General features: G+C 41.8%; 1 protein-coding gene across 3 annotated transcripts in view; it reads right to left on the bottom strand.

Moving 5' to 3' along the window:
- The window catches only part of MICAL2 (microtubule associated monooxygenase, calponin and LIM domain containing 2), a 131,200-nt gene that overhangs the window by 52,208 nt on the left and 66,191 nt on the right, over nucleotides 1–12,801 (bottom strand). For 2 of the 3 annotated variants that reach the window (XM_065635410.1, XM_065635409.1), the window contains exons 21-25: nucleotides 4,924–5,031; nucleotides 4,405–4,485; nucleotides 2,799–2,985; nucleotides 1,689–1,777; nucleotides 1,255–1,354 (exon numbers count right to left, since the gene is read on the bottom strand). In XM_065635410.1, the coding sequence (XP_065491482.1) occupies nucleotides 1,255–1,354; nucleotides 1,689–1,777; nucleotides 2,799–2,985; nucleotides 4,405–4,485; nucleotides 4,924–5,031 (565 nt within the window). Of the gene's footprint in view, nucleotides 1–1,254; nucleotides 1,355–1,688; nucleotides 1,778–2,798; nucleotides 2,986–4,389; nucleotides 4,486–4,923; nucleotides 5,032–12,801 lie in introns of all 3 variants that reach the window. The other variant, XM_065635408.1, reaches the window with a different exon arrangement.

Genomic DNA, 12,801 nt, shown 5'->3' with positions numbered 1-12,801 from the left:
ACCCAACTAAGAAGTAATCTCCTTAGAATATGTTTGTAGGTTTTTGGTATTTGTTCTAAACTCGTATTTTTAAAAAATTCCAGAAGACAAGAGGAGCAGTGCCTACCCAGAGGCACAACAGCAGTGATTTCAGTTACGATGAGTGCTCCATGAATTGATATTCCTCAAACCAGCTACCTCATGGGGAAGCCTCGACTTAAGGAATAAATCAGGTCTAATTACATTACCAGTTCTTTGACTTACAGTTTCAAACAAGCCTTCACTCAACTAAGATTTGCTCTTCAAATTTATTTCAAAACTTCAAATAAATTAGTAGTACAGATTATACCCATTATCAACAAAGGGTATCTATCACATGTAAGAAACGTAAAAGGCATGACTAGGAGCAACGTGAATTAAGTACAATTATTATTTTTTTTTTTAACACATATTCATGCAAGTTATAAACCTCATAACCCAGAGCAAAGATGAAAGCAAGGAAAAAAAAAAGTATGCGCCATATTCAGGTTTCAAAACCCAGTCATTTGTCATAAATACTCCCCAAACATCTGAAAGAACACACATTCTTTCTTTGTCAAATAAAAAAAAAAATTGGGGATGGGGAGAGGCAGGGGTAGGGAGAAGAATGGTTTTAAGATGTACAAACCCCCAATGGTCTGATCACAGGATAAAACAGGGAGAAAAAAAACAACAACAAAAAAAAATCTACAAAATATCCTTCATCTGTGTCCATGTTCTGGAAATGTGTCTGGACACTGCCCTTCATGCTCTAACATACAGTACATTTTATATTGAATATTTTCATTGCACCTCGTTTATATCTCGAGGAATCCATCATTCATTTGTCACACATTAAATTGCGTGAAAAGGAAAAAAAAGCAACAAAAAAAACCTCAAGAAAGAAAATAGTGAGGCTGTTAATTTTGAAAATCTGAAAGGCACAACTGAGCAAGACACGCAGAAGAATCTAAACCCTATAGAATTTTTTCACCCATTCAAGCAAATTTTCAAGTGATAGCTCTGCTTCCCGGTACATATGAGCAAGTACCTCTAGAAGAGCACAGAGGAATGGCACACCAAGGCTCAAGAGTTCGTACAAGTAGGTATAGTTATATACATTGTCCCTGAAATGAAGATTGGTAGCGTGCAGAAAACCATGCATCCAGTTAGACAGGCGTCTGGGAATGTCAAGCAGATCCCTTGTCACCCGCAGGGGCCAGCTTAGCGCGCCCCTAAAGAAGGAAGTCAGGATACCTGGGGACCTGTCCTCTGGACTGCCTGCAGTAGACAAAGTGCTTTCTGTGGTGGTCTCTCTGGGTTTGGGTTCTTCTTTCTTCCACACTTCTGCTGTCTCCTTATAGAAAGCATTAAAAGAAATGTTAAATATGCTTCTAAAAATGGAAAGTCCAGTTTCTACTACTGTTTTCAAGTTTTTATATATATTTTTTCATTCTCAATTGCTCTTCAGTTCAACTTTAATTGTATAGAAAAAGTTAATTTCCATTGAGAACCAGTATATAAATATGCCACACTGACAGAACCAAAAGGTTATATTTATTATTGATTTTACTGCCTCTGGACACCAGGTAGAAAACGTATCTCACACACATACATAAATGAGTACTGCACCTTGTTCCGGATAAATCTGCCTCAACATTTCCTGCATTAGTAATATAACCAATACGTACCTTTCCTTGGAGCTGTAATGTTGCTCTTCTCTTTCTGTGTTTACTACTGATTTTGCAGTGCTTAAAATGAGGTTTACAGTAAAATTTACCTACAAGAGAAAGAATAAGTTATATGATATTTTATCTATATGTCTATGGACTGAAGCCCCACTGCTGCATCTATAAAAAGATGAAATCAGGATAATTAATGGTTGGGCAGCAAAAAGAATGGGAAACTTGCCACTGAGTCTGAACGGGTTTCTTTTATAGTACACAGATTTATGCATTTGTTAAATAAGGTGAGGTCATTTATTTGCTACACAGGTTTAAGGGTAATAAAGAGCAGACAAACAAGATTCTATAAATAACGAGTCACAAACCAACGCAAGACATCAAGCAGCGAAAAGTCAAATAATCAGTTCAAAAAGTCTTTGCAGAAGATTCTCTGGACCACAAAAGAACCACCTTTGGCCTTGAACCCTTAATCCTTTAATAGAAGGAGATCACGTTAATACTTGAATCTACTCAAATCATTTGGAAGTGGCAAGAGAATTTCAATTCAGTTTAATAATTGCCCATCCCTTAACCTCAGGCTGTAGGTGGGATTGAGCGTCCAAGATGTGAACCTCCCATTCCACAGCAGACTGGAATAAATTACACTGCCGCTTAGCCAGTACTACAGCTTTCAACTCCCGAGTCATAACGTCTTGAAAGAAATAACCTACATTTCCCCCATCCATGTAAATCTGCCACTATCATGGTTTACCCTTATAGATCACAATATTTAATGGCTGACTATAAGTAAGAGATAAGAATAATTCTGTAGTATTGGAGAAAAATCACCCTCCTCCCCACACAGCTCTGACCTGTAATTGGATAAGCTACATTTTATTTACTTAACTTATTTTCTACTGAGGATGTCTTTATTTAAAGCTCAGGTCTGTCATAACTTGATTCTTTTGAAAGACTAGAACTGCAAGTACAAGGACTCAAATATCAGCGTGGACGTAAACAACAGAATTGGCAGACCTCCTCCTGACCGAGCTACTCAGCCAGGTCTTTCTCCTTAGTTCCACTAAAAGCATTGATACTTGGACATTCTAAAATATTCTTAAATAGCTCGTATATTACCTTCTTCAACATCAAAGGCATAAATTCCTAAACGGAGTGTTGTAGAACATATTTCACACTTGAAGCACTCTCTATGAAAGAAGTGGCCTTCTGCACTCAGCCGCTCCATAACATATACCCGTTTATTGCAGAAATAACAAATGTCACTCCCCCCAACAGACTGAGGAAATTCTTTTCGCAGAGATCCCTGTTAAAAGATAAAAAATAGAAATGCACATAAAACTGCTGCACTACATCCAGATATAAATTCCTATTATGTGGGCAGCTGCTTTAGCTGCTTGAAGTTTTACACAGCCCCCTCCACACACAATTAAAATAAGCATCAGTCAGCTTTTTTATTATGCATTTTCTGCAATTCTGTAGGTTTAGGCAGTAATTCATTTATCAGACATCAGAAGGATTTCGAAGGGTGAATTTTCAGCTGGATTGCATCCAGCTTCCCTGTGGGAGCTCACCAACATTTTGGGTTTGCTCAGGTACAAGAGCAGCATCGGCCCCACATGCTCTTTCACCGCCCTGCACCGCGCTGGCCCGGGCACCCGCATCTCAGGGCTGTGGGCATCGGTGCTCCCGGGCAGAGGGCAAAGGCAGAGCTGCCGGCCTCCAACAGCAGGCACACGTTTGGAGATGAGGAAACAGACACTCAGTTCATACACAGTCCAGAGGAAAATGCAGACACGGGCTTTAAATTCTAGGAAGAAAACCTGACAGTCTTCAGTGCTGGTGTCCGAACTGCCACCTACATCGCTGCAGATGTGCTTCCCCTCTCAGCCACGTTCCTACTGAGACCAGCCAAGCTGGGGCTTAGTTTGTTTAAAAAAATCCATTTAATTCCTACCACAGACAGTCAGAATATTTTTAACTCATTGAACTTTAAAATACAATCCATATTAGCAACTTGAAACTATTTTGAAAGTTTTTGTTGAATTTGGGCTGGCAAATAACATTTTTTAATTGCCACGAATCTCATCCTCTCTGGATATACATGCAAATGGTACAGAAAAATAAATTATAAATGGATTAGATGCCACTAGGCTTCCCTCTTCTTATTAGAGGCAGGTATGAGGATGTCACTTTGCATTGTTGTATTCTGCTAAGCCGTAGGTCGGTGCAGATGAGCACCCTGTCTCCACCACAGCCGCCACCATCTCCCTCCCTTTCCCCCTCTGCCACGGTACCACACAGGGGACAGAGGAGGCCCAGGCTTGGCAGAGCCCAGGCACATTCAGACAGGAGCACACAGTCCACGCAACTCATCTTTAATCTGCCAGCAAAGGGCAGCCTCGGAACAGTTTTTTAATGTTATGTGCAAGTCACAATTGTCATTGTCACGAGTCACACTCTTGTGTTTGTAAGTTGAGAATACCATTCCAAATCTGCCATTAGTGATTCATTTTTCTGCGACGGATCATTTCAGAGTATGAACTACATGAAACTTTCCAAATGAACAACCATGCAAATGGAAAAACACACAAATGCATTTAAAAAAATATGTTAATAGAACAGGTCAGATAGTCACAATGAATCGGAAGCAATCGGAGTTTAGTGCTGGCTAATAAGTAAGTGTCACCACAACAATACAAGACCTTACTTCACTTCCCAATACCTGACAGCTCTGAGCAGTGGAGGCAGGAGATGGAGAATGAGGAATGGGGCAAGAACCTGTAGTTCTGTCCAGAGACCGCTTCTGAATTCAACACAGAACAGTGCCAGAGTTTAAAACCAGCTCTTCTTCAAAATGAGGCGCAGCGACTCAGCATTTGTGAGCTAAAAATAACTGCATAAACATGTACTGCACAAAACTTTCTTTAGAAGCCACCCTGATTAATAATTGTCTTCTGCTACTAACTGTACCAGTAATTACATTTAATAAAAGCCTCTTGAAGTTTTAATTCATACAGACAAGTAATAAAAATTTAAATAGAAGACATGGTGAGCAATATTTCCAGCATATTCACACATCAGCATATTTTGCCAATACGCACTTGATTCCTTAGTAAGTGTTAGACTAAAACCTTTCATAATGCTTAACGTGCTCCACAACCAGGGTGTTAAGTTGCTACGACATTCTGGAAACGCCACTCTTTTAAATCAAGTTATTGTTTCTTTGTGGGTTCGGTCTTACCAGTTCAAGAGGGGAAAGCTGTGGCTTGGGTCTGTGATCATTCACATACAGATTGACAAGAACTTCAGCCACAGCTCCAATGGCATGTGAGACCTTTCCTACAGTCATCTAACCAGAAAAGGGGAGAAGATGAAGAGTAGAAGGAAGAGCTTTAGTTACTCTCGAAAAAGAATTTAATGAGAAAAGGACAAGAATGATTTGAAAACATGCAAACAATGAGAAAGAGAGGCTAGAAGAAAGAGCAGAGGCAAAATCTAGCAGAGCACGAGCATGTTCATGCATGACCAGTGTGGTCCAGCTGGTGGCCATAGAAGGCTTCCATGCAGCCCACATGCTTCTCCCCGCAGAAGACGGTAAAACACCTGCTGGGAGCAACCGCTGCTCCCACAGCAGAAGGCCTCCCACCGCGTCCATAGGGAGGCTGAGCTGGGACCTCCTGCCTGGCTATCAGGGTTGGACCATTCCGATAGATTAAAAAACCCTATTGTTCACTTTGACCTCTCAGGACTTTGTTTTATATTTCAGAACAGCAGGTGGGGTCTAAACTTCCCATTAATGGACCACCAACTGCGGCATTTCAGGAAACATTCTATGAAAATGTACTAAAGGTCCCACATGGAAATGTTTTGCTGATGCTCACAGAGTAACCATTCTCCCTCTCTCCAGTAACTCAATGCCAGGGAAAACTGGAGAACTACACTCATGAAAGGAAGATGTCTCCTTTAATCTGCTTTATCACACTATTGTAGCCATGAATATTAGGCTGTTTCTAACCAAATTTATCAAAGAGGCCGGCAAGGAGACTGCGGTTCCTTAGGCTGTGGCTCCAAACACACACAGACAGACGACTGACTGCATGGTCCAGGTTTTTGTGCCAAAACACATGCCCAGGGACTGGAGAAGAAGGAAGGGGTGTGTGATGTGTGTGTGAGTGGCACGCAGACAGGTACTGCAGGTCTCTGTTCCTGGAAAAAGGTCTGTGAAGACTTGGTAGATTTACAGTAGTATTTTTTACCCTGAACCAAATTTCCTGTAGTGATTTTAATTTTAGTTTTATAGTCAACGTAAGATCTCACAGCCTCTCTGGTGGCAAAGTCAGCAAGGGCCATCCTGGTATGGCCAGGGATCTCCTGAAGCTAGGACTTTTTTTTTTTTTTAATATTCTTAGTGGATCCATGATATATTACGCTCCATTTGCCTCCTACAGAGCCCAAATTTTAAGTCCCACACTTCTCAGTGAAATGATTTTTCTACTGCCACCACATCAAGTCTTGCTAATGGAAAGGTTTTAAAGGATCATACAGTTACCATGAGGAAAAAAGAAAAAAATATAAAAGCGATGGCATTAATGATACTTTAAAATAACATTAAAATATTTTCTATCACGCTTAAAAGCAACTATAAAGCATTGTGAGTGTGTTTTTAAAAATCACGACGGATAAAAATATTCTTGCTAATAAAAAAACCTAAGGTTCAGGAACTTGGGACATGTCCAGCCCTTACATCTCCCCTTATCTTTTGAGAGTTATCCCATACTTAACTTAATATATAGGCAGATACAAAATATGTATGTTAATACAACAAAGGCCATTCAAGGGACAAATTCCTGTACTGCTTAGTTTTGTTTAATATAAAGAGACTTTAAAATATTATTCAATATCTGTACAACGTGTGGGGTAACAACAGCAAAGTAAACTCTTAATTACGTACTGCAATGCTGTCCTAAGTGGTACATTAAATTATAAACCGATACTAGAAGTGAGATTACTTGCTACTACAGGAAAACTACGTTCCTTTGTATTGCTTAATATCGCCAAAGACAAAATTTTCCTTCCCAAATTCTGCACCTCTGAATATGCTGAGCAACTTTTAGGCTGTATAAAACTTATTACTCATGAGCTCCTAGGTAAAAGAAAGCATTCAAAGTCAGTTGGAGCAGAAAGTTTACCTTGAACTAGTTAAAAGCTGGAGCAATCAGTTAAACAATAAGGCTACGCTTAAAGTGCAAGTAGTTGAATTTCAGGAAAAGTATCCTTGAGCCTGAACTACACCTTGCAATTCATCAGGATGGTTGATTTCTGTTCTCCACCCATTGGAGCAATCTGTGTCAACAGTAAAGCAGTCAAAACAAGAAAATTGCATGTTTATGCATACTTAAAAAAATGTTATTACAAGGAAATGTTCTTGTAATGAATGTGATCTCACATTCTATGTAAAAGCAAATGGGATTTCAATTTAACCTAGTGACCAAAAGATTGCTGACTCTTCTGGCCTCCTCATCAACAACCACGCACACAAGCACCATTGCTAGTGCCCAGCAGGGAGGGCAGGAAGCAAGCGGACCTGAAGACTGATTCGAGCTCATTTTGGAGAAGGTGTTTAATAAGGACGTGCCACTGGGGCAAGTTCTCTACTGGCTGTCCTTACTGAACTGGGTATGTGGGTAGTCAAGAGTGGATCAATTTGCTACAGCCTCCGTACTGCACTTTTGAAATGCCTTGCAGAGAGATCTACTTAGATTGGAGCACTGGGCAATGATTAACGGGATGACATTTAACAAGCTGAAATGCCAGATTCTGAACCTAGGTCAGAGTAACGCCAGGCACGAATATAAATTGGGAGAGGAGTGGCTGGAGAGCAGCCCTGCAGGATGGGATCTGGGGGTGCTGGTCCACAGCAGCTCAGTAGGAGCCAGCGGTGTGTGTCCTGGCAGCCGGGGGGCAAACCCCATCCAGGGGAGCAGCAACACAGCGTGACCAGCCGGTCAAAAGAGGTGATTGTCCCGCTGGATTCGGTGTTGGTGCGGCCTCACCTTGAGTGCTGTGCACAGTGCTGGGCCCCACGATTTAAGAAGGATGTGAAGGTCCTTGAAAGCATCCAGAGGAGGGCAGCAAAGCTGGTGGGAGGGCTGGAACGAATGTCCTGTGAAGAGCAGCTGAGGACTTTGCGGCTGTCTGGTTTGCAGAAAAAGAGGCTGAGGGGCGACCTCATGGCTCTCTACAGCTTCCTGAGGAGGGGACGTGGAGAGGGAGGTGCTGGTCTCTTCTCCCTGGGATCCAGCAATAGGACGCATGGGGAACGGTTCAAAGCTGTGCTAGGGGAGGTTTAGACTGGACATTGGGAAGCGTTTCTTTACCGAGAGGGTGATCAAACACTGCAACAGGCTGCCTAGAGAGGTGGTTGATGCCCCAGGCCTGTCAGTGTTTAAGTAGCATTTGGACAATGCCCTTAACAACACGCTTTAACTTTTGGTCCGTCCCGAAGTGGTCAGGCAGTTGGACTAGATGGTCGTTGTAGGCCCCTTCCAACTGAAACAGTCTGTTCTACTGAAATGTCATTCATTCATGAGAATCCACTGGGGCAGCCCCATAAGCACCTGCTACCATCAGAAACCCACAGAGAATGAGAGGGACGGGGTGCACAAGAGCAGTGCTGCCCTGCAAAGCTCGTGACTCCTGCCCTTGTACGACAACAGAAAAACCACTGAGCAACCCTGGGTCTTCTTTACACCTCACCCTGCTTGGGGGGTCAAAATCTTCAATAGCATCTTCATATATTTAATCATTTAAGTGTAATAAACTCCAGTTGCAAGAGAGGGTCTGACCCCAGATTTATGCACATTTCTTTAGAGAACCTGTGAGCTCTTACACAGCTTAGGTTTGTTCAACAGCACGCAGACCTCTGCCTGCCTGATGCAGCTCAGGTACCCTAGAAACTCAGTATATACACAATAGGTTTTATATTTTGCTCATGAACTTACTACCCTTGAGGCTACTACCGTACGTGAGGTCCCACACACACATGCAATTTTGTAGTGCTGGGGCCACTATCAATATGTATGTAACAGGCTACTGCTCACAATTCAGGCAGGTAGCTTTAAATCCTTTGTTGGAAAGGAATCTTAAAGAGTTACCTTAACATGGCAAATTTCAGGAAACAACCAAGGACACACTTAAAAATCCCCAAGAGTTTGTGATTTACTAAGACTACTGACCTGTCAATGACATGTTACCAAAGCTTTTCAGCAGATTGATCAGGGTGGCTATTAATGTGGGTAGAGAAAGCTGTCTTCTATACTTCCCTGCGCTATTATTTATAACACCACAGCCAACCAGCAAGTAAGCCTCATTTTCATAAAACAAAGGAAACATGCTCTATGGCTCCACAAGCACACAATGCTTTCCCCTTTGTTGTTTCAATCCTTAATGATTTTCCTGGTCTTATTTTGCTTTGAAAGCGATTTATTTATTTTTGGTGCCACCTGCCATATATTTTACCTCACAGATAAACAACATTTGAGTACTAAGTTACTGTGGGTAGGAAACACCCAAGCTCTGCTTAGGGCTGGCAATTAAAGTCACGTCATTGAAGGGAAGTAGCTGGTCCAAACTCTGCAGGCAGCAAAGCTCACTGATTGCAACATCTTCAGAGCACTTATGACGTATTGTGTGGATTCACTCTTGCAAAGCTCAGATGAACATAGTTTTCTGAAGGTCAATCCAACTTGAAACAGAAAACAGGAACAGCCAAAGCCCAGCCTGTAATATATTTGTTAATTCATAATTCTTCCTATGCAAATTTTGACAGCTGATTAAAGCTAGAAGGTAGTTGTGATTATTACTGGCAACTTGCATATAGTGTCATATAGAAGTTAATTCTTAATAAATTGCAATGACTGTATGTCTTTAAAAGAAACAATATGCTTCCATAGCCTTCCTTTCAAGTGCTCTTTTCAGGACTGAGGCTTAGTAACACGTTTCTGTAATAAGACAGTAAGATTCCTTAGCCACCATTTTCAATAACTATGCCATATAACTAATACTGTTCCGATGAAAATCCAACAGATGTAAGGGATTGTCATGTCTGATAACAATCTCAGTGCTCACTTGAAATTAAAATGACAGTACTAACTAATTAAAGGATAGGAGGCTGCTGATATTTATAGGTCATATCTCATGAAGTCTTACAAATCTCAAAAGACTTCTGTCATCTTCTGTTCTTCTGCTGGGAGAAGCAGAAACACTGAGAGCTGCATGAGGGAGCTCCTTCTGTCGGCTTACCAATCCTGAAGCCTTTTTTCATACTGAAGTCTAGACATACCTAGCGATATCTCTGGGAACAGAGACCAGAAATACAAATTCTGAGTCCTATAGCCCCACCCTCAAGATAACACAAACACAGGCAATTACTGGTACATATTCACAGCAGAGACGTCCAAACATATTGTTAAATTATCATGCACAGCACCCATTGTGCACTTTGCACCTGAAATATTATCAAATTTTATTTATATAGTGCTGCACATTTAGCCAGTGTTTTATAGAGTAAGATAAAATCATCATGTTCTGAAAAGTGTGCACTCTTAAAAGATAAAACATGGGGACGACAATTTAACCATGGAAGGGTATGGACAGATCCCTTATAACGAAATCAAGGCAGCAGGAGGTGTTCCCTGAAGATGTAATACTCTTACAGTAAAAACAGCAATAGGAAATCTGCTTCTTGGGAGAATTTTGCTTGAGAAATAACAAAAGGTAAGCCAAAACATGGCTTGTGTAACTGGAAGAGGAACAGCAGTTAAGTTGCCAAAGGGAGGTAAACCTAAAGCAACAGGACTGAATTGACCTCACAGCACACAAATAGTATGGAGAACAAAAGTCTTGCACATCCATTAACACTTCACCAGCACAAAACCAATGCAAATAATGGTACTGGACACAGGTCCAAAAGGCCACGGAGTCCATCCCCTGTCCCCAGGGCTGGATCCACTTTACTTGTGTAAAGCAAGTGCACAACCTGCTCCAAAAGGTGCCAGTGCTGCGAACTGCAGGCCTCCCCCAGCACCCTGCTCCTTACCGTGCAAGGGTCCCCTGTCCCCATCCCCAAGGTTGACCCGAATGTCCATTTCCACAGTGACCATCCATCACCCCTCAGTGTTGCGACAGTGGGTGCAGAGGACGGGCACCCTCCCTTGCTCTGCAACCGCCGTGGCTGACTCACCCTGTCCAACCTCTCCAACTCCCTCTTAGTTACCCCTGTAGCAAGGGTGGCACCAACAGTGTCACTTGTACCCACTGGCAACCCCGGAAAGGAAGCTCAGGTGGGTTTTTTGAACGTGGGCATTCTATTTGGATCAGCTATTACCTCAGCTACCTCGAATGGGAGGAAAGAAAAAGTTTTCCTGTTGATTATCAGACCTGCTATTTAAAAATTCTCAAATATGCCAAAGAATACATGTACTCCTATCTAACCAGCCAAATATTTACCAAATGACATGAATATATATTTACTGTGCTGGTGACAGAACAAGATTTTCTTGCTTCAGCTGTGCTGCATTCTGCCATTACCTCTGGAGAGAGCACTTTCAATTAAACTCAGCCTCAGTGAAATGAAGTCACAACAAACTATCACTGCAGCTTTTAAATAAAATGGCAAACGAATAAAAGACTGTGAGTGCACTTTAAACAAAATGCAGTTGAATTAAAACATCCAAAAATGACTGCTCAGGTCCAATGTTCTGTAAGAAGGATTTTAAAATCCCAGTAAAATTATTACTCACAGAGTTTCCATATGATTAAGAGCCTGGTTCTCTTACTCTATAGGGTTGTTCACATTGGCGGTGGTTTTCTTGTTGTTGTCATTTTTGTGGTTTTTTTTTTTCTTTGCACCATCACAATGGTTCTCCAAATCAAATAAGTAACAAGTCCTGATATTATGAAAACCATTGCTTAGCTTAAAACCCATCACATGCTGTAGCTCCTAGGTCATAAAAAGTAAGAGGTAAATCCAGGCAAAGGAATTAATTTGAAGCTGAAGGGAATTAGGGGATTACCCCAGTAAGGCACTTGCTGGGCTTGCAGTGTCCTTGAAGAGCCGTGTCGCCTGTATTTTCCTGGGGAATGAGAGTAAGGAGTCTTTTCAACATAGCTCTATCTCAACCGAGCAATGTGCCTTTGCAAACTGCAAGTCAGCTCAGTATCTACCTGCTCAGCTGAGGCCGTGAGCCCAATTCCAACCCGCATGAACAATATGGTGCAACATAACCTAAGAAGATCCAGGACAATTCCATGAAATGGTCCCGCTGAACACCTACCAGATGGGAAATCACCTTCAGCCAGGGCTTACCTGAGGTTGGGCAATATTCATGAGTATTTCACCAAACTACTGTTATTTAAATACTAGAAAAGCAGGCAGAACGCTTTGCTCCTCCTCGTAGCAAAAGGTGACGGTACCCGATTTTGCTGAGTAGCGCTTGTTTCGTGTGTCAGGCAGCAGAGCCGCCAGCTCCAGCAGCACCTGCATTAGGTCACAGCAGTCACCTTCAATACTTCTAGAAACCTGAAGTTTCCACCTTTATTTCCACACCAACCCTGTTCTATACTGCGATGTTCTCAGACTGCTGCTACGTGATCTGTGTGTGATGGAAAGGGAACCTGGGCCTTCACCTGCCCTGAAATGCTGAAAAATACCAAACTTCCTTCAGTTGAAATCCTTCTAAAACAAGAGGGGCTAGAAGCTAATGTCATCTAACCTTCCACAGACAAAAGCACAGCCACTGTAACATCAGCTTAAGTAGTAAGAGCTGAATATCTCCAATTCAAGTGTTACCTAACTGCTTCATTCAGAGTATGTACATTTCTTCTCTGTAGAGTTTGCTGTTACAAAGAACTGTATTCTAGCAATTAATGTGCAGAAGCAAGTTCAGAGCAGAAATAATAAAAAACCAAAACAACAATAAAATCTGTCTGTTTCGGCAAGTGCTCGTGCCATTCTAAGAGATGTCCTCTAGTTAAAATAACCATTATCGTGCAGGTTCTTCCCTGCAGTCCAGACTGAAAGAAACACAAATGCCACCCAAGAACAGCTAACCAATCCCGT

This window comes from Caloenas nicobarica, chromosome 5 (assembly GCF_036013445.1).
Source record: "Caloenas nicobarica isolate bCalNic1 chromosome 5, bCalNic1.hap1, whole genome shotgun sequence".
NCBI classification, from domain to species: domain Eukaryota; kingdom Metazoa; phylum Chordata; class Aves; order Columbiformes; family Columbidae; genus Caloenas; species Caloenas nicobarica.
The sequence above is the reverse complement of the archived record's forward strand: the minus strand, read 5'-3'. Positions and strand labels throughout refer to the sequence as shown.